The sequence below is a fragment of the Balaenoptera ricei genome, chromosome 10 (assembly GCF_028023285.1).
Source record: "Balaenoptera ricei isolate mBalRic1 chromosome 10, mBalRic1.hap2, whole genome shotgun sequence".
NCBI lineage: Eukaryota > Metazoa > Chordata > Mammalia > Artiodactyla > Balaenopteridae > Balaenoptera > Balaenoptera ricei.
The window spans coordinates 31,324,132-31,346,324 of NC_082648.1; the positions used below are offsets into that span (position 1 = coordinate 31,324,132).

The 22,193-nt window shown below is 33.2% G+C and overlaps 1 protein-coding gene across 2 annotated transcripts in view; it reads right to left on the reverse strand.

The window, feature by feature from the left end:
• The window catches only part of CPNE8 (copine 8), a 306,320-nt gene that overhangs the window by 140,946 nt on the left and 143,181 nt on the right, over positions 1 to 22,193 (reverse strand). For both annotated transcript variants that reach the window (XM_059934544.1, XM_059934545.1), the window contains exons 7-8: positions 10,574 to 10,637; positions 1,969 to 2,072 (exon numbers count right to left, since the gene is read on the reverse strand). In XM_059934544.1, coding sequence (XP_059790527.1) covers positions 1,969 to 2,072; positions 10,574 to 10,637 — 168 coding nt within the window. The remainder of the gene's footprint in view (positions 1 to 1,968; positions 2,073 to 10,573; positions 10,638 to 22,193) is intronic.

Sequence of the window (22,193 nt, forward strand, 5' to 3'; positions counted from 1 at the left end):
AGCATAATAAATTTTGTAATATATCTCTTACCAGTAGCATTAAATGTATGATAGACTGAAATTCTATAATTGTACAACAAATATTTCTAAGAAAACTAATAAGAATAAAATAGAAAATTCAGGAAATAAGTCATTCAAACAGGAGGAAACATAAGAACTTTTTAATTGAAGAAAATTTGAACAATTCTTTAGTTTTTTTCCTAACTGTGAAATGACTGGAAAATATGCTTATTTTCTCCACTGTCCAATATTTTTCACATGGGTAAATTAGTGTTCAGATACAAATGCTACTCTAACATTTTTACCACCAAAATAGAAAAGAAGCATGCAAAATCCAATGATATGATATCATAACAAAAATAACCAACAGTTGCCCAGTAGCTGCATCAGCAAAAATCGTACACTATGTAAAGCTTCATTTTATATTGCTCAGTATAATCACTTTAAATAGCAAACTTTCTATTTTTATGTACCATTTTATACTTATTACATAACATTAACATGTTGTATAATTTCATTTATAAGTGTAGCAGGTTACATTTTTTTTTACATTCTATTCCCCTCATTTTAATCTCCAAATGACATTTTCTCTTTAGCTAATATTTTATTATGCACAGTTGAGGAAAACAGAGGAGGAAACATTATACCATAAGATAAAAATAATAATAATAACAGCTAACATAATTCTTATGTTAGGGAAGCTTCTAAATGATTTTTGTGTAGTAACTCATTTAATACTCTCAACAGCCCTGGGAGATAACTATGATCATAGCCCATTTTACAGATGAGGAAACTGAGTGTCATATGAGTTTAAAAACTTGCCTATGGTCCCATAGCTATTAAGTAGTGGGGTCACGGTTTACACCTAAGCAGCAGGACCTTATTTAGCTCATAAATTTAACCACTAAACTTTTTCATTACTACTGACAATACAGTAAGAATCATAGAAGATAACAATAAAATGTATTTCATGGTAGAGTCATATGTATTAAATTATACTCTGTACAATGGAATACTACTCAGCCATAAAAAAGAATGAAAACTTTGTCATTTGCAGTAACATGGATGGACTTAGAGGATACTATGCTAAGTGAAATAAGTCAGACAGAGAAAGACATATACTGTATGATATTACTTATATGTGGAATCTAAAAAATACAACAAGCTAGTGAATATAACAAAAAAGAAGCAGACTCATGGATATAGAGAACAAACTAGTGGTTACCAGTGATGAAAGGGGAGAGAGGAGGAGCAATGTTGGGGTAGGGGAATAAGAGGTACAAACTATTTTGTATAAAATAAGCTACAAGGATATAGTACAATGCAGGGAATATAGCCAATATTGTAAAATAATTATAAATGAAATGCAATCTTTAAAAATTGTGAATCACTATATTGTACACCTGTAACTCATATAATATTGTATATCAACTATACTTCAATAAAAAATTAAAATAAATTATAACTCTATAATACATTTTCAAATCACATAGAAACCAGTCTAATCGTAACTAGTAAAATATTCAAATTACTAGAGGGTAATGAAAAATTTTCCTGAATGTTAGATATCATTGAAAAAACCCTGTAGTATAAAAAGCAGCCCCTAAACTCCATATCCTTCTCCAAGAAATTGGCTTAAGGGTTCAATTCTATAACAAATACTTTAGTTTCATAATTTTAGATTTCCACAAACATATAAATCTTCCATTCTATTAAGGCAATAATATAATTTTAGGAAAAGTAAAGAGGAAATGTTTCTATGAAGCTGAAAATCATTCATTATAAATATCAAACAAAACATAAAATGCCTACAAAGTTACACATTATTATTGAGAATAAAAAATCAAATCAATTTTTTGAATACCAAAATATTTTACTGTTTATCTATTTAATATGAATATCTGAGAAAAAGTGATAATTTGAAGTCATACTTATAATAGCCTTAAAATTCATAAAAGATAAATCTACCTGCCATCTTCATTACTTCGATAAAATACAAGAAAAGGATCTGATTTTCCAAATAAGTCCTTCTTGTCCAGTTTGTTCGCACAAAATTGCATCAGAACAGCATCCTACAAACAAAATTAATAAAACAGCTCAAAACCTGGGTTAAAAATAACTAGAAACTGCAGATCACAAGCAAGACTTGACAAGAAAACAAATTTTTCCATTTTAATACAAATGGCCAAATGTGGGAGAATTCCAAACAACATAAAATTGTTTTTAAAGGACTATAAGACTAAAAAATTGACTCCTGGAAGTTTTTGTTCTAGTCACAGAACTATTACTTATTAAAACACTTCAACATTTCCTGCCCCAGAAAAGTGATATTAAACTGGATAATTCTATGTACCCAATATTATAATACAAGATCTCTATTTGTATCTTCAGTTATTCAGGTGTACATTTTTAGAATTTTTTTTTTTAATTTCCTAAGGAAATATTTACTAAGCATCTACTACGTATCTACAATGTATTAGATGTTGAGATTCATTAGATAATTAGATGAAGCAAAAGACAGATCCAGACTGACAACACAGTTTGCTATCTAAAGGGGAAAAAAGGTTCCTTCTTAATTATATAAAAGTGTACCACAATTTCTAAATAGCTACATTTCAAAATAACATATTATATAGGGCTTGAAGTAAAGTAAAGCACTTTCATTTTCACCTGTAACTTAAATCACTTAGTTGTATATTAATTATTTTGTCAAACCAATCATTTTTATCAATTTATAGACTCAAGCACTCATAACTTACATGATTTAGCTTAAAGGTAAACAAGATGAGGTATCATAAATCAAGGAAGTTAAACATTATTCAATGATGATAAGCAATATTTAAAGGGTATAAATTATATAGTAATTTAAAAATTAAAATCAGTATTTTAGATTTGTTTCGTTTTTTAACTGAAAGGAGATGCTAACAATTTTTGAAGCGGGTGGAGGGTCAAAGTAATTCACATTAAATCAAGAAGTCACAGTTTTAAATACTACTTGGTGAAAACGTTAATTCACCACTGCATTTTGCAGAGTTCAGAAATACTTATTAAGTATCTTCACATATATTAAAATACCCTTAGGAGAAAGTGGTTTTCCAAGAACATGGGACAAAGACATTGTTCTTTTTTTTTTTTTAAGTACAAATTTTTTTTATTGTTCTTGCCACAGAAATAAATCACTCCTTTAAGACATTTTTCCAAAGCACCTAAAACAAAACACAAATTACCAAAAAACATTCTGATGTACTTAAAATACTTAGTAGAATCCTGAAATGTGTATATTTCAAATAAATGCTGACTAAAACTTCAAAGAGACTAAATATTATTAAAACATGATTTTTCATATGATCACTGGTAAATGTAATACCAAATTGTAGTTTTTCAAATTATATTTCATAAGGCTTGCAAAATGAATAACTGACTCAACAGAAAAAATTTCTTTCAATGCACCAAATGATATAAACTTGGGGAAAATATTTTTTGTAATTACTCAAGTTAATAACTTAGGAGAGATTCCACCCATATCAAGCACAAAACAAGTCTAATTTCTGGCAAAAAAACAAGCATTTACTACTTCTAGAAATATACAAGCATCATTACAGTCTTTTTTTTTAACTCTTATGCTTAATGCCACCCTGAGAGAATTTTAAGACCTTTCTTTAATACTCCACACCAGAGTAACAAACTTCCTATTGAAGAAATCCACTTAAATGTTCAAAGGCATTTCTAACAAGTTCAAATCAAACTTGCTTCTCCAGTAATTTTTCCCAACTCATGAGTGACTCATCATCCACCCAAAGTGCTCAAGGAAGTTGTCCTTGACTCTTCCCTTTCCTGACCTTTTATCCAATCCATCATCAAGTTGCATAATTCTATCTCTAAAAAAATTTTCAAATCTTCAATCCAGCTACACAGGCACCACCTTAGTCCAAGCCAACCTCTTCTCTCACCTGGACATGCACATTGGCATTTATTCCTTTCTCCCTCTTCCACTTATCCAATCCATAGATCCACCTTCATGGACCTATCCAATCGATTCTCCATTCAGCAGAGAGAGTAATGGACTTAAAACATCAAAGAAATTAATTTTGTTCATAACTTAAAATTATTCAAGGCTTTCCCTTGCATTTAGAATAAACACAGAATCTTTAACATTGTCTACAAAAGCCCAACAGCAAACAAACTCTGAGCAGCCTTTTCCACCTTTATCTGGCAAAGTTTTATCTCAATCATTCCCCAACTCCCATCCCCTTGCTAACTAACACACACCAGACACACTCTTTCCCTCTTTGGGCCCTATACAAGCTGTGTACTCCAAATCTTACCCTTTGGCTGACAAACCATTACTTGGGTCTAAGCTAAAATGGAATTTTCTCAAAGAGTCCCGAAGTTACCTCTACCCAGTATAAATTATGATTCTCCATGGTACTCTCTCATATTTATTACTTAGAACACATCATGAAATATTTACCTATACAGTCATCTGATTAATGTCCGTCGTTTCCACAAACTACATGTTTATTAGGGAAAAGGACAAGGGTTGCTTGTTGTTGTATTTTCTTGCCATTGTATTCCAAGCTTTCTTTCCAGGGACTAGCACGTTATACATTTTGTGAATATTTTTGAATCAATCAATCAGAATGAAAAATATTATTTGTGGACAATTTCAAGCTACCTTAAAAATACTGAGTGAAGAAACATTTCCAATATGACTTCAAAATTACTTTAATTCTTACTCTAGAATTTGACAAGATATATCACAAAAGTTGCATTTGAAATAAACTATGGTTGAGATAATTAGGATTACCACACTGAAAATAAACATTTGTGTAAATTTATAATTTACGCATTTCTCAAATATGGCCCATTTTTAATTCTGCAAAGTAACCATCTGGAGGAGGTAATACTGTTGTCTATGAAGTGTGCAATAGCATTATGTCTAAGAAAGCAATGTACATACCTTAATTTAAAAATACTCAATTGTTAAAAATGCTATCATTTGAGCCTTCAGTGAGTCACAATCTTTTTATTGGTGGAGAGTCTTGCCTCGATGTTGATGACTGCTGACTGATCAGGGTGGTGGTTGTTGAAGTTTGGGGTGGCTGTAGCGATTTCTTAAAATAAGACAACAATGAAACTTGTCCCATCAATTGACTTGTCCTTTCAGGATTGATTTCTCTGTAGCATGCAATGCTGTTTGATAGCATTTTACCCGTAGTTAGAACTTCTTTCAAAATCAGAGTCGACCCACTCAAACCCTGTTGTGGCTTTGTCAACTAAGCTTATGTAATACTCTAAATCCTTTGTTGTCCTTTCAACAATCTTCACAACATCTTCACCAGTAGATTCCATCTCAAGAAACCACTTTCATTGCTCATCCATAAGATGCAACCTGTCATCCGTTTAAGTCTTATCATGAGATTGCAGCAATTCAGTCAAATCTTCAGGCTCCACTTCCTATTCTAATTCTCTTGCCATTTCCACAACATCAGCAGTTACTTCCTCCACTGGAGTCTTAAACCCCTCAAAGTCATTCATCTGTGAGGGTTGGAATCAACTTCTTCCAAACTCCTGTTAATGTCGATATTTGGGCTTCTCCCCACGAATGTTTTTAATGTCATCTAGAATGATGAATCCTTTCCAGAAGGTTTTCAATTCATTGCCCAGATCCATCAGAGGAATCACTATCTGTGGCAGCTGTGGCTTTAGGAAATGTATTATTTCTTAAGTAACAAGACTTGAAAGTCGAATTTACTCCTCGAGCCTCGGGTTGCAGAATGAGTGTTGTGTTAGCAAGCATGAAAGCAACATCAATCTCGTACATCTCCATCAGAGCTCTTGTGTGACCAGGTGCATTGTCAATGAGCAATAATATTTTGGTTTTTGTTTTGTTTTGTTTTTTTAACTTATTTTTGTATTGGAGTATAATTGCTTTGCAATGTTGTGTTAGTTTCTGCTGTACAATAAAGTGAATCAACTATATGTATACCTATATCCCGTCCCTCTTGGACCTCCCTCCCACCCCCCACCCCCATCCCACCCATCTAGGTCATCACAGAACACCGAGCTGAGCTTCCTGTGCTTTACAGCATGTTCTCACTAGCTATCTATTTTACACATGGTAGTCCATGTATGTCAATCCTAGTCTCCCAATTCGTCCCATCCTCCCCTTCCCCCCATGTCCACATGTCTGTTTTCTACATCTATGTCTCTGTTCCTGCCCTGCAAATAGGTTCATCTGTACCATTTTTCTAGTTTCCACATATATGTATTAATATACGATATTTGGGTTTTTTACTGGCTTACTTCACTCTGTATGACAGACTCTAGCTCCATCTATGTCTCTACAAATGACCTGATTTCGTTCTTTTTTATGGCTGTGTAATATTCCATTGTATATATGTGCCACATCTTCTTTACCCATTCATCTGTTGTTGGACATTTAGGTTGTTTCCATGACCTGGCTATTGTAAATAGTGTTGCAGTGAACACTGGGGTAGATGTCTCTATTTGAATTATGGTTTTCTCAGAGTATATGCCCAGTAGTGGGATTGCTGGGTCATATGGTAGTTCTATTTTTAGTTTTTTTAAGGAACCTCCATACTGTTCTCCATAGTGGCTGTATCAATTTACATTCTCACCAACAGTGTAAGAGGGTTCGCTTTTCTCCACACCCTCTCCAGCATTTATTGCTTCTAGATTTTTTGATGATGGCCATTCTGACCGGTGTGAGGTAATACCTCATTGTAGTTTTGACTTGCATTTCTCTAATAATTAGTGATGAGCATCTTTTCATGTTCCTCTTGGCCATCTGTATGTCTTCTTTGGTGAAATGTCTATTTAGGTCTTCCACCTAATTTTTAATTGGGTTGTTTGTTTTTTTTGATATTGAGCTCCACAATCTGTTTGTATATTTTGGAGATTAATCCTTTGTCTGTTGCTTTGTTTGCAAATATTTTCTCCCACTCTGAGGGTTGCCTTTTCGTCTTGTTTATGGTTTACTTTTCTGTGCAAAAGCTTTTAAGTTTAATTAGGTCCCCTTTGTTTTTTATTTTTATTTTCATTACTCTAGGAGGTGGGTCAAAAAAGATCTTGCTGTGGTTTATGTCAAAGAGTGATTTTCCTCTAAGTGTTTTATAGTCTCCAGTCCTACATTTAGGTCTTTAATCCATTTTGTTTATTTTTGTGTACACTGTTAGGTAGTGTTCTAATTTCATTCTTTTACATGTAGCTGTCCACTTTTCCCAGCACTGCTTATTAAAGAGGCTGTCTTTTCTCCATTGTATGTTCTTGCCTCCTTTGTCATAAATTAGGTGACCATATGTGCGTGGGTTTATCTCTGGGTTTTCTATCCTGTACCATTGATCTATATTTCTGTTATTGTGCCAGTACCATACAGTCTTGATTACTGTAGATTTGTAGTAATACTTTGAAAGGAATCATTTTTTTCTGAGCAGTAGGTCTCACCAGTGGGCTTAAAATATTCAGCAAACCATGCTGTAAACATGTGATGTCATCCAGGCTTTGTCGTTCCATTTATACAGCACAGGCAGAGCAAATTTAGCATAATTCTTAGCAGCCCAAGGATCTTCTAAATGGTAAATCAACATTGGCTTCACCTTAAAGTCACTAGCTGCAAGACAAGAGAGTCTGCCTGCCCTTTGAAACTTTGAAGCAAGGCTCTGATTTCTCCTCTCTAGCTATGAAAGTCCTAAATTGCATCTCCTTCCAATATAAGGCTATTTCATCTACATTGAAAACCTGTTATTTAGTGCAGTGACCTTCACTAATTATCTTAGTTAGCACATCTGTATAACTTGCTGCAACTTCTCTATATATAAGCATGTGCTTATTCACTTGTACTACTTTTATGTTATGGACAGAGTTTCTTTCCTTAAACCTCATGAACCAATCTCTGCTAGCTTTGAACTTTTCTTCTGCAGCTTCCTCACCTCTCTTAGCCTTCATAGGATTTAAGAGAGCTAGGGCCCTCCTCTGGATTAGGCTTTGGCTTAAGGGAATGTTGTGGCTGGTTTGTTCTTCTATCCAGACCACTACATCTTTCTTCATATCAGCAATAAGGATGTTTTGCTTTCTTATCATATGTGTGCCCACTGGAGTAGAATGTGAAATTTTCTTCAAGAACTTTTCTTTTGCCTTCACAACCTTGACTAACTGTTTGGCCCAAGAGGCCTAGCTTTCAGCCTATCTCAGCTTGGCTTTCAACATGCCTTTCTCAGTAAGTTTAATCGTTTCTAGCTTTTGATTTAAAGTGAGAGATGTGTGAATCTTCCTTTCACTTAAATGCTTAGAGGGCATTATAGAGATATTAATTGGCCTAATTTCTATATTGTTGCGTTTCAGAGAATAAGGATGCCTGAGCAGAGGGAAAGAGACAGGGGAATGGCCAGTTGGTGGAACAGTCAGCAAACACATATTTATTAATTTTGTGGTGCCCAAAAACAACTGCAATAGTAACATCAAAGATCACTGATCACAGATCACCATAACAAATGTAATAATAATGAAAAAATTTGATAGTGTACAAAAATTAGCAAAATGTGACACAGAGACTAGAAGTGAGCAACGCTGTTGGAAAAATGGTGCTGATAGGCTTGTTCACCAGAGGGCTGCCACAGGCCTTCAATTTGTAAAAAATGCAATATATGTGAAGCACAATAAAATGAGGTATGTCTGTATAAAGACTTTTAGCTGTTGACAAATGTAGAAATTAAAGCTCCAAAAAATTTCACTCAGCTGAATAGTGGAAGAAATAATACTGAAATTTAGCCGTCCTGATTCCAAAGTTTATGCTCAAGCTAACAAATGGTAATGTGTTTTCAAGAAAATAAGTGTCAATTTGTATAATGTCAAATTGAAATAAAATTACTTCATTCCAAATTCTAAGTGATAATGCCTGATATTTTTAAAGTACCATAAAATGCACATTTAAAAGGCATTGTATGAAGTTAACTATGGTCATTGCTTTGAACACACTTGTTTCTTCTACTATACTAGCATAATAATATTATTTCAATGATTATTTTAATGATGCTGATTATCAGTGTCCGTAGCTAAGAATCAGAACGTAGGATACATAAGTGAAGTTAGATCAAGATTCTAAACAATTTAAAAATATTAGATCTATAATTTCTAAGTGTGGGAAATATGTAAATAATATTAATATTATTAATAAGTAATATTAAAAGATAATTCCAGATGTTTTTAAAGCTTTATTAGTATAAAGAATGGTGAAAATGCCTCTGGATCACTAAGTAACATATTCTACTTCATTTGCATGGAGGCTTTATAATTTTCTTGTTCCTCCAGGCAAAACAACAGAATTGAAAGCAGAAGATGTTTAAGATGCAGCCTGGCAATACTCAATCTATGACCTTGATATCTTGGTTCTATTTTGAATTAGAACTCATAATAATTTCTTCATTAGCATATTCATACAAAATATTCTTAATATCAAGACTTTGACAAAATAGCATGTTAATGTCACAATAAAGAACATGCATCTTATTGACCTTGAATTTCTTTTTCTCTTTCCTCCCTCATTATACAAACACAGATTACCATATACATATACAAATTCAGAGACGAGAAGTATGAAAGAAGACTAGATCAGCAAATCACAACTAAAAATAGCAGTTTTCTAAGATTAATGAATATGCACTCTATGTCATTATATTCTTAGTTGAAGTGGTAGCTGGTTATTTCTACAAATGTGGGCTTCCCAAGCTAAGAAAACATGAGACCATATATGAATATTGAATTAATTCAATTAGAAATACAGAAAAACAAGTATGTTATGCAAAATGATTACAGTCAAGTGACTAGACATATTCTTTCAGTATCACACATAAAATCTTCAAATTTTTGCAAGAACTGAATTGGTTGATACAATTGACAATTCCTTATATTAATGCCCCCCCAAATGATATTACCATTAGGTTTTTTTGTTTTTTGTTTTTTTTTTAAAGAACTGTTATTTATTTATTTATTTTATTATTTTTGGCTGTGTTGGGTCTTCGGTTCGTGCGAGGGCTTTCTTCAGTTACGGCAAGTGGGGGCCACTCTTCATCGCGGTGCGGGGACCGCTCTTCATCGCGGTGCGCGGGCCTTTTCACTATCGCGGCCCCTCCCGTTGCGGGGCACAGGCTCCAGACGCGCAGGCTCAGTGTTGTGGCTCACGGGCCCAGCCGCTCCGCGGCATGTGGGATCTTCCCAGACCAGGGCTCGAACCCGTGTCCCCTGCATTAGCAGGCAGATTCTCAACCACTGCGCCACCAGGGAAGCCCTACCATTAGGTTTTATTTTAATAATTTCTATTCATTAAAAAGACTGTTAAAATAACTGATTATCCTATTTGGACTATAGAATGTAGTCTCTCTGGTTAAAGTTCTAAGTATCTAAAATGATATTTTATGAATTTAGAATTATATAATGTAGTTTTAATTATTTTTTGCTAAAACTACTCAAGAAAAATCATTTAAGTATAGTTTGAGAAATATCATTTCAAAGAAGTATTGGAAATACTTTTTCATCCAAAGAAATATTTACTTACTCTGCAACAGTTTAATTCCTCTGCTGTAAGGATGATTGTACCACATTTCTTCCCTGGAATTCCTCTAAAACAACAAAAAGCATACTTAAATACAATGATATTTTATATTAATAGTATATAATATAAATGAATATTAAATATATATTTTATTTTTATATAACCAAACAAAAAGCATACTACTAATAGGTGGGCTCTAACAAAATATATTCCTAGTTTCAAATTTGAGTTTATCCTATAGATCCACATTTATTGATAAAGCTAAACTTTGAGCACTTTCAACATGTCAGTCCTTTGCCCAAGAATCTTCAATAGCTTCACACTATCATATATAATTAATATAATATAATGTAGTATCTATAATATGAAATAGTCTCCCATGACTTCTAAGATTTCTATTATGTGATTAAAACGTATTCCTAATCTTGGTTTTCAATATTTCTTTCTTCTTTCATCAACATGGTTATTTATTTGCTCTTATTTTTGCTCTGTGCCAATTCCCACACCCTGGCATACCGTAGTGTGTTAAACTTTTCCCTATTCTGCCCCAAAATTTCTACATCCCCAGAGGAAGTTTTACTTGTTCCAGGAAACCTTATCCCAGTCAACCTCACACAAAACTTGGCCTTCTCTGTGTTCCTATTGCACTTAAAGTCAGTACCACAGGTTTAGCATTTAATTATTGCTAAATTGTTACAAGCACATATTTTTTACCCTTCTTTCCCCAAGTCGATTATAAACTCTATAAGAGAAAAATTCATATTATAAACCTCTTGTAAACCGACAGATTTAAATATCTATACATAACAGGCACTCAATATATCAGGAAAACATATAATACATAAGCAAAATTAAGCAAAGCAAAACTTCCACCCAATTTTCTTTCTAAACGTCTATGGAATATTTATGCTCATATAGCTTCCAGCTGACACCAAGAGCAAAGTGCACTAGGATAATGCAAGGTATGTGCATGGTTTCCTGCTTTACCTGAGGGAATACAGAGACAAGTCCAGGAGAATCTTGCAAAGAGTAATCCTAATGCTCTAAAGGTATACTTCATGCTTCTTTTGTCCTATCACTAATCATAGCTCAGACTCTTCTGTTTTTCCTAGGAACTACAAATTGTGGAATTAGAGCCAAACAAGTGTTTTGGTCCTCAAGAATATGATTCAACTCCAATAATCTATGCCAGTTTGTATGTGACATTTTCTCCAGGTCTTTATGACTAAGAGATCAATTAATTTATCTTTGCATGTCTTTTCATAGAATATTAAACACATCTTTTTTTTTTATGCAAGACAAAATTTAATAATTGGATAAGCATTTAGTAGACTGGTCACAATAAAAATGAAGATTCTTACTGAAATAACAGTGGGGTGCAATTTTACATGTATTAAGTTATCAGTCATTGAAAGAGATGATGCTCTCCAGTACTGGTTGTGTTGGGAGAACTTGCACATGCATCAACTGCAGGTGGCAATGCAGATAATAACTGTCATTTGAAGAAAATACACACATCATTTTTAGCATCCCTCCATTGTCAGTAATCAGTTAATTTTTCTAATCCAGCTGTACTTTTTTCTTCTTTTTTCCTATTTGTGAATCAAAAGATTTCCACTCTCAGCATTATGGCAATCTAAAACACCCTGACTGAGCATCTACCTGAAAATAATTTAAAATGCTGAAAATTTGCAAAAATTATTTATAAATGCTCTGATAACCTGGAAAGAAAAGTAAGGACCAATTAGAAACTGAAGATGGAAAACCAGAAAGACAGAGGTAAACCCTGGAGAGTTTAATCTTGGGCTTTTTATTTTTTTAATAGGTCTTTATTGGAGTATAATTGCTTCACAATACTGTGTTAGTTTCTGTTGTACAACAAAGTGAATCAGCCATATGGATACATATATCCTCATAACCCCTTCCTCTTAAGCCTCTCCCTCCCACCATCATTATCCCACATCTCTAGGTCATTGCAAAGCACCAAGCTGATCTCCCTGTGCTATGCTGCTGCTTCCCACTAGCTAACCATTTTACATTCAGTAGTGTATATATGTCAATGCTACTCTCGGTAGTGTATATATGTCGATGCTACTCTCACTTCACTGCAGCTTCCCCCTCCACCTACCATGTTCCCAAGTTCTTTCTCTATGTCTACGTCTTTATTCCTGCCCTGCCACTAGGTTCATCAGTACCATGTTTTTGTTTTTGTTTTGTTTTTTTTAGAATCTATATATATATGTGTTAGCATACTGTACTTGTTTTTCTCTTTCTGACTTTACTCTGTATGACAGACTCTAGGTCCATCCACCTCACTACAAATAACTCAATTTCATTTCTTTTTATGGCTGAGTAATATTCCATTGTATATATGTGCCACATCTTCCTTATCCATTCATCTGTCAATGGACATTTAGGTTGGTTCCATGTCCTGGCTATTGTAAATAGAGCTGCAGTGAACATTGTGTTACATGTCCCTCTTTGAATTATGGTTTTCTCATGGTATAGGCCAAGTAGTGGGATTGCTGGATCATATGGTAGTTCTATTTTTAGTTTTTTAAGGAACTTCCATACTGTTCTCCATAATGGTTGCATTAATTTATGGATCCTTAGAGCATAAAGATGAGAGACCAAAAAGAAAGGTGAGGGAGTACTCACAAGGTGGAGAATTCAATAAATAAACAACTCATAGCATAAAGCTTAGATCACAATGACTATATTGCCTGAATGTAGCATAAATTAGATAAAAACATTTACTTTGGAGGGACCTACAAAATAAATCCATGCCTTAAAATGTGGTGATTAATGAAAGAGAAAAAATGTCTCCTAATAATTCAGACCTTAACCAGGCTTGCTGCCTTAATTTTAACTACCTGGGTAATTACAAACTTCAAACCAAGAATTCAGCTTAATTCAAGTGATCACAGTTAGTTGGTAAGTATAAAATCTGTCTGGAAGAATTTGCCTTCAAACTACATCTCAAAATACTATCACATTAAAAGTTTTAAAATATGTATGAGCTCATTCTAAAATATCTCAAAACCCTAAAGAAAAAATGTACCATGTTTTAAACTCTCCAGGAAAAGCAGGCTGCAGAATCTAACACAGACTTAGAACCCTAAAAATATTATGTATAATATACACAATGTAAGTATGTATAATATACATAATATATAGAGAAGAATGGAAATATGAGGAACTAGAAAAGAACTATAAAATAATCAAGAATATATGGAGAAAAAATAGGACTTCTAGAAATAATATAGAGACTGTAGATGGATTTAACAGCAGATTATACACAGCAGAAGAATTAGTGAACTGAAAGATGGATATAAAGAATTTATCACTAATGCAGCATGGAGGGGCTGATATGGGAAAAATTGCAAAGAGGTTTAGTGACATGGAGGGAAAAGGTAAAAGTTTTAATGTACATCTAAGCAGAGGTCCAGAAGTAGAAGAAAAAATGAATAGAGGAGATGCAATATTTGAAGAGAGAATGGCCAGGAAACTGCTAGAACTGTTGAGAAACATCAATTTCCAGATTCAAAAAGTCCAATGAATTTCAAGCAACATAAATAAAAGTACATTTATACCTATACACATATTAAGGACATGTCAAAACACCAGAACTAAAATGGCATATCTTCAAACGAGCCAAAGAGAAAAGACAGATGACCTACAAAGATAAGAATGTTAAATTAAGAGCTGACTACTCAGAAGAAACATTGGAAGCTACAATACAACTGAAAAAATATCTTGAATGGTTTTGAAAGAAAATAGCTATCACTCTAGGATTTTATACAGTATATCTCTTTTAAGAACAAGTATGAACTACAGGTATTTTTAAACAAAATAGAATTGAGTGAATTTACAGCCAAGCACATTGTCTTGAGGAATTCCTAAAGGATGGACTTCAAGCTGAAGGAGAATGATCAAACATGAGATGAATGAAGAAACAATAAGGGAAGTGGTAAATATGAAAAACCTTAATAAATATTGACTTAAGATCTTAATGAATATTATTGATAAGAAAATCAATAATAGTAATGTTAAAAACTAAAATAACAAATACAAATGATAATGATAGCATTTATCAGGAGGGTGAGAATTTAAGTTAAAATCTTCTGATATTCTTGTATTATTCAGGAAGAAAGTAAAAAATTCTTTAAAGTAAATAGAATTTGATAAATTAAGTAAATATATTGGAAATTCCTAGGAAACTACAATTTTTAAGGACTTTGTAATCTAAAGGTTAGAAAAGAAAGATTGTGAAATGGTGTTTTAAAAATATAACCAATTCAAAAGAAACTAAAGAAAAAAAAGTGTGAAGCACATGAGAAACACTAAATAAGTGATCGAAATAAATCCAGAGCAACAGTTACAAAAGTACATGTTAATGAACTGAATGCTACAGATTAGAAACCAAGACTGACATTCTGTATAAAAAATAAAATCCATACATAGCTATTTATAACAGACATTAGAATTTAAGAATTTAGAAAATTCAAAAGAAAAGAATGGAAAGATACACTAAAGGAAAAAAAAACAAAAAAACAAAAAACTAACCCTAATGAAAACCAGTGTACCTACATTAATAGCAAATATGTAAATTTTAAATTTAAAAAAGATTGCTGGAAATTGTTACTGTGTAATAATAAAAGGTTCAATTAATTAGGAAGATGAAATAATCTCAATACTGTATGCATCTAACATTATAGTTCCAAAATATATAAAGAACTGACCATACAACAAAAGGACAGATACATCATTATGTTGAGCATTTTTAACCTGGTAAGTACCACATTGGTCAGTGATCAATGTTAACAATCACCAGTGATAAGTCAGGTTGATATCATGTACCACTGATATGATGTAATAAGAAGGGCATTTCACCACTGTAACCCACCCCTCCAAACCTGTAACACCAATTTAAGCATGAGAAAAATATCAAACAACCCCAATTTGGAGAACATTCTACAAAATATCTGACTAGTACTTCTCAAAACTGTCAAAGTCATCCAAATCATGGAAGGACTTAAAAATTGTCACATAACAGAGAATACTAGGAGACAGGATGACTGAATGCAAAGAGGTATCCTGAAGTGAATTCTGATATAGAAAAATGACATTAGTGGAAAAACAAGTGAAATTCAAGTAAAGTCTGTAGTTTAGTAGTTGTATTAACATTGTTATAGTAGTTGTTTCAAATATACCATGTTAACGTAATATATTAATGTTCGAGGAAACTGGGTGAGGGATATACAAAATTCTCTGTAGTATTTTCACAATTTTTCTGTAAATCTAAAGTTCTTATTAAAAACAAGGCAAGGCAAAAAAAGACAAAGACAAGCTGAGTAACTATTCTAGGTTAAAAGAGACTAAAAATTAGGACAACTAAATTCAATGTACAATTTTTGATTAAGTTTTAGACTGGGCATATAGAGCTATAAAAATTGGGACAACTGTTGAAATTTGAATATGGAGTGTGGATTAGATAAATACATTGTTTCATTGTAAAGTTTCCTGATTTTGATTATCATATTGTGATTCTGTAAGAGAACATCCTTATTAAGAAATACACACTCATTTTGCTTATGGTTTCCGTTGCTGTTCAAAAGCTTTAAAGTTTAATTAGGTCCCATTTGTTTACTTTTATTTTCATTACTCTAGGACAGGGGTCTCCAACCCCCAGGCTGCGGGCTGGTACAGGTCCATGGCCTGTTAGGAACCAGGCTCCACAGCAAGGGGTGAGCAGTGGGCGAGAGAGTGAAGCTTCATCTGCCCTACCCATCGCTCCCCATTGCTTGCATTAGAACCTGAACCATCCCCCCCACCGTCCATGGAAAAACTGTCTTCCAGGAAACCGGCACCTGGTGCCAAAAAGGTTGGGGACGGCTGCTCTAAGAGGTGGATCAAAGAAAGAAAACGAAGTGACTGACAAGAGATTAATCTCCAAATACACAAACAGTTCATGCAGCTCAATATCAAATAAACAAACAGCCCAATCAAAATTCGGTGGAAGATCTAGACATTTCTCCAAAGAAGACATACAGATGTCCAAAAAGCACATGAAAAGATGTTCTACATCACTAATTATTAGAGAAATGCAAATCAAAATTACAGTGAGGTATCACCTCACACCAGTTAGAATGGCCACCACCAAAAAATCTATAAACAATAAATGCTAGAGAGGGTGTGGAGAAAAAGGAACCCTCTTACACTGTTGGTAGGTATGCAAATTGGTAGAGTCACTATGGAGAACAGTATGGAGGTTCCTTAAAAAAGTAAAAATAGAGCTACCATATGATCCAACAATCCCAGTCCTTGGGCATATATCTGGAGAAGACCATAATTTGAAAAGATACATGCACCCCAATGTTCATTGCAGCACTATTTACAATAGCCAAGACATGGAAGCAACCTAAATGTCCATCAATGGATGAGTGGATAAAGAAGATGTGGTACATATATACAGTGGAATATTAGCCATAAAAAAGAATGAAATAATGCCATTTGCAGCACCATGGATGGACCTAGAGGTTGTCATACTGAGTGAAGTAGGTCAGACAAAGACAAATATCATAATATCACTTATATGTGGAATATAAAAAAATGGTACAAATGGACTTATTTATAAAACAGAAATAGAGTCACAGATGTAGAAAAAAGCATATGGTTACCAAGGGGGAAAAAAAAGGGAGCGATAAATTGGTAGATTGGGATTGACATATACACACTACTGTATATATAACACAACAATTAAGAACCTACTGTACAGCACAGGGAACTCTACTCAATACTCTGTAATGGAAATGTATATGGGAAAAGAATCTAAAAAAGAGTGGATATATATATATATATATATATATATATATATATATATATATAAAACTGATTCACTTTGCTGTACAGCAGAAACTAACACAACATTGTAAATCAACTATACTCCAATAAAAATTAATGTTAAAAAAAGAAATACACACTCAAGCATTTAGAGGAAATGGAGCACAATGTCTCTGACAACGTTTCCAAATGACTCTCAGATGGTTCCGAAAAAATATATAAAATTGGAATATGAGAGTAGTGGATGAGAGAGAGGGAAGTGGGAAAGAAAATGATAAAGCAATATGACAAAGTTAACGTCTGTCGAAAGTAAACATTCTGGGTAAAGGGCATACAAGAGTTTCTGGTAATAATCTAGTAAATTTTCTGTACAGTTGAAATTATATCAAAATAGAAATTTACCCCCCAAACCAATTTTGAAAATAGTTTCCTATACTTGTATTCTCCTATTTTTGTGGCACAGAGAAAGAATAATAGAACTCATCCCCCAAACAAAGATATTATTCGAGTATTATTAGAAATGAGTAATCCTTTCCAGAACTGAGCACATGAAGAATAAATGGCCTCTGAGAGACTTAGTGGTTTGTTTTGGTTTGATCTGGTTTGTTTTGTCTTTTTTTGATTGTTACAGTTGAGTTTTTTTCCTAACTGTAATATTTTTACATATCTCTTACTACTTCTCCATTACCATTTCTCCACTGCCTTTAGTAACTTCATATTTTTACACTGTTGCTTGGCTTACTGCAGTTTTCTTGTTCCTAACTGATCTCAGGCTGCTATGCCCTTAATTTATCCTCTCCATTAATAGAAATTGATCTGATTATGAATTCCAATCATGAAGCCTTCCATTTTCTAGTGGTTCTATATAGGTCCTACAATAATTTCAAACATTAATTATGACACAATAATCGTCATAAAATGCAGCCACTGTGAAGTCTCTAATTTCATCGTTCCTGCCACTTTTCAATAGAGCCACCCTTTTAGATCCTGAATCCATAACAGATGTTTTATTTCACTCAGACTTCACCTGTAAAACTCACTCTACCAACAAGTCAAGGACCATCTTTCGTCTCAGTGATTTCTACTTATTATATTTTTTGCGGGGGTGGGGGGAGTGCCACACAGCTTGTGGGATCTTACTTCCCTCACCACGGATTAAACCCACACCCTCAGCAGTGAAAGAGTATAGTCTTAACCACTAGACCACCATGGAATTTCCTCAAAATTTGTTTTAACTTATGGAACATTTACTAAGATTGACCACATACTATGTCATAGAACATTTAGTAAAATACATCACATTTATCAACAAAAATATTTGAGTCTGAGATTAATGACAAAAGGCAATTTTTACAACATTTCTGAAACCTCAATTATCAAAAAAAAAAAAGAAAGAATAGGAAAAAGAGGATATTTAGAATTGCACAATAATAAAGACAACACCTTTACTATTTGGATTCTATTAGTTTAGTATTTTGTATGAAAAAATATGCACAAAATGGTATTAAACAAAAATCCAGCAGTGTATTAAAAAAGATAATATATCAATACAATAATGGTAGGAAACGTCAATACTCTACTTTCACAATATAGAACTGAACAGAAGATCAATAAAGAAATAGAGGACTCGAACAATACTACAGACCAACTGCACCTAACAGACATATACAGCACACTCCACCCAACAACCACAGAACATACATTCTTCTCAAATGTACACAGAACATTCTCCAGGAGAGGCCACATGTTAAACCACAAAACAAATTTAAGAAGCTTGAAATTCTATAAAGTATATTTTCCAATAACACTGGAAAAACTTAGAAATAACTAGTGGAAAGAAAATTAGAAAATACACAAATATGTAGAAATTAAACAGCACACTCTTAAACAACCAATGGGTCAAAGAAAAAGTCACAAGGGAAATTAGAAAATACCTTGAAACAAATGAAAATGAAAACACAACATACCAAAACATATGGGATGCAGTGAAAGCAGTGCTAAGAGGGAAGTTTATAGTTGCAAATGCATGTATAAAAAAAAGAAAAAAAGACTATAAATCAACAACCTAACTTTATACCTCAAAGAACTAAAAAAACAAAAACAAAAAACCCAAAAAAGCACAAGAACAATGTAAACTCAAAGCTAGCAGAAGGAAATAAATAATAAAGATTGGAGCAGAAATAAAGGGAACAGAGAATATAAAAATACCAAAAATTCAATAAAAGAGTTGACTTTTTAAAAAGATCAACAAAATTGAAAAACCCTTCGTGAGACTAAGAAAAAACGAGAAAACTCAAATAAATAAAATCAGAAACAAAAGAAGGGCCATTACAATGAATGCCACAGATATAAAAAAAAATATTTTAAGAGAATACTATGAATAATTTTAGGCCAACAAACTGGATAGCCTAGAATAAATGTATAAATTCCTAGAAACACATGATTTGCCAAGACTGAATCATGAAGAAATGTAAAACCTGAATAGACCAATAACTAGTAAGGAGACTAAATCAGTAACCAAACACCTGTCAGCAAAAAAAGGTCTAGGACCAAATGGCTTCACTGAAGAATTCTGTCAAACATTTAAAGATGAATTAACATTAATTTTCCTAAAACTCTTCCAATAAATTGAAAAGGGTGGGGGAGGACATTTCAAAGTTTATTCTATAAAGCCAGCATTATCCTGATACCAAAATCAGACAAAGACAACACAAGAAAACTACAAACCAATATCCCTGATGAATATTAATGCAAAAATCCTAAGCAAAACACAAGCAAACTGAATTCAACAGCACATCAATAGGATTATACACCATGACCAAGTGCGATTTATTCCTGGAATGCCAGGATGGCTCAGGCATTAAAATAAATTTAATATACCACAGTAACAGAATAAAAACAAAATCATGTGATTATCTCAATTGATGTGGAAAAAGCATTTGACAAGATTCAACACCGTTTCAAGATAAAAACACTCAGCAAACTAGGAATAAAAGGTAATTACGTCAACATAATAATAACCATTTATGAAAAGCACACAAGTATCTCCATACTCAATGATAAAAGATTGAAGGTTTTTCCTCTAAGATCATGAAAAGGAAAGATACCCACCCTGGCTACCTCTATTCAACACCATAATGGAAGTTCTAGCCAGAGCAATTAGGGAAAAAAAAAAAAAAAAGAAGTAAAAGGTATCCAAATTGAAAAGGAAGAAGTAAAACTACTTCTGTTTGCAAATGACATAATCTTATATGCACAAAGCCCTAAAGAGTACACATTAAAAAAAATCTGTTAGAACTAATAAACAACTACAGCAAAGTTGCAGGATAAAAAATCAACATAAAAATATGTTGTGTTTAAAAAAACAAAAGAAAAAATAAGTTGTGTTTCTATATACTAATAATGAACAAACCAAAAAACAAATTAAGAAAAATTCAATTTACAATAGCATTAAAATAATTTAAAAATTAAGAATAAAAGTTACCAAGGAGGTGAAAGACTTTTACACTGAAAACTATAAAACATTGCTGGAAGAAATTAAGGAAGACATACATAAGCAGAAATATATTCTGTGTTCATGGCTTGCAAGAGACATATTGTTAAGATTTTCATACAACCAAAGCAATCTACAGATTCAACATAATCTCTATCAAAATCTCACTGGAAATTTTTTAAAGAAATAAACTGTAAAATGCATCCAAAAATTCATGAAATCTCAAGGGACCTCAAATAGCCAAAACAATTTTGAAAAAGAACAAAGTTAGAGGACTCACATTTCCTGATTCCAAAACATATTACAAAACTATAGTAATCAAAACAATATGGTACTGGTATAACAACAGACAAATAGGCATATAAAATACAACAGAAATCTGAGAAATAAACCCTAACATATATGGTCAAGTGATCTTCAACAAGTATCCCAACCAACAACATTCAATGAGGGAAGTACACTTTCTACAACAAATAGTGTGGGGAAAACTGTATATCCTCATAGAAAAGAATGAAGTTGGACCTTTATTTTACACCATGCATAAAAGTCAACTCAAAATAGATTAAAGATTTAAACAAAAGGCCTAAAATTATAAAACATATAGAAAAACATAGGGGAAAAACTTCATGACATTGGTCTTGACTGATTTCTTGGACATGACACAAAAGTACACCAAAAATAGACAAATGGGGTTACATCAAACCTAAGAAGCTTTGTAACTCATAGAACATAATAAATAGAGTGAAAAAGGCAACCTATGGGATGGAATGATGTATTTGCAGATCATACATCTAATAAAGGATTACTATCCAGGGTATGTGATAAAGGTTAATATAAACAATTCTACAACCCAATGGAAAAAATTAACATACCCTGATTCAAAAGGGGGGAAATGGAGAAGTGTGGCCAAGATGGCAGAGTAGGAAGACCCTGAGCTCACCTCCTCCCATGGGCACACCAAAATTACAACTATTTACAAAGCAACTATCTATGAGAATAACCTGATACTAGCAAAAATGATTTTCCACAACTAAAGATATAAAGAAAGAACCACAATAAGATGGATATGAAGGGCAAAGACACAGCATAGTCAAGACACATACCACTGTGCATGTGACCCACAAATGGGAAAATAATCACAATTGCAGAGGTTCTTCCCAAGGAGTGAGTGGTCTAACCCCTACATAAGGCTCCCAACCCAGGGGTCGTAAACTGGGAAGAAAAGCTCCCAGGATGTCTGGCTTTGAAGGCCAACAGGGCTAGAATATGGGAGAGTCAGAGGGCTGT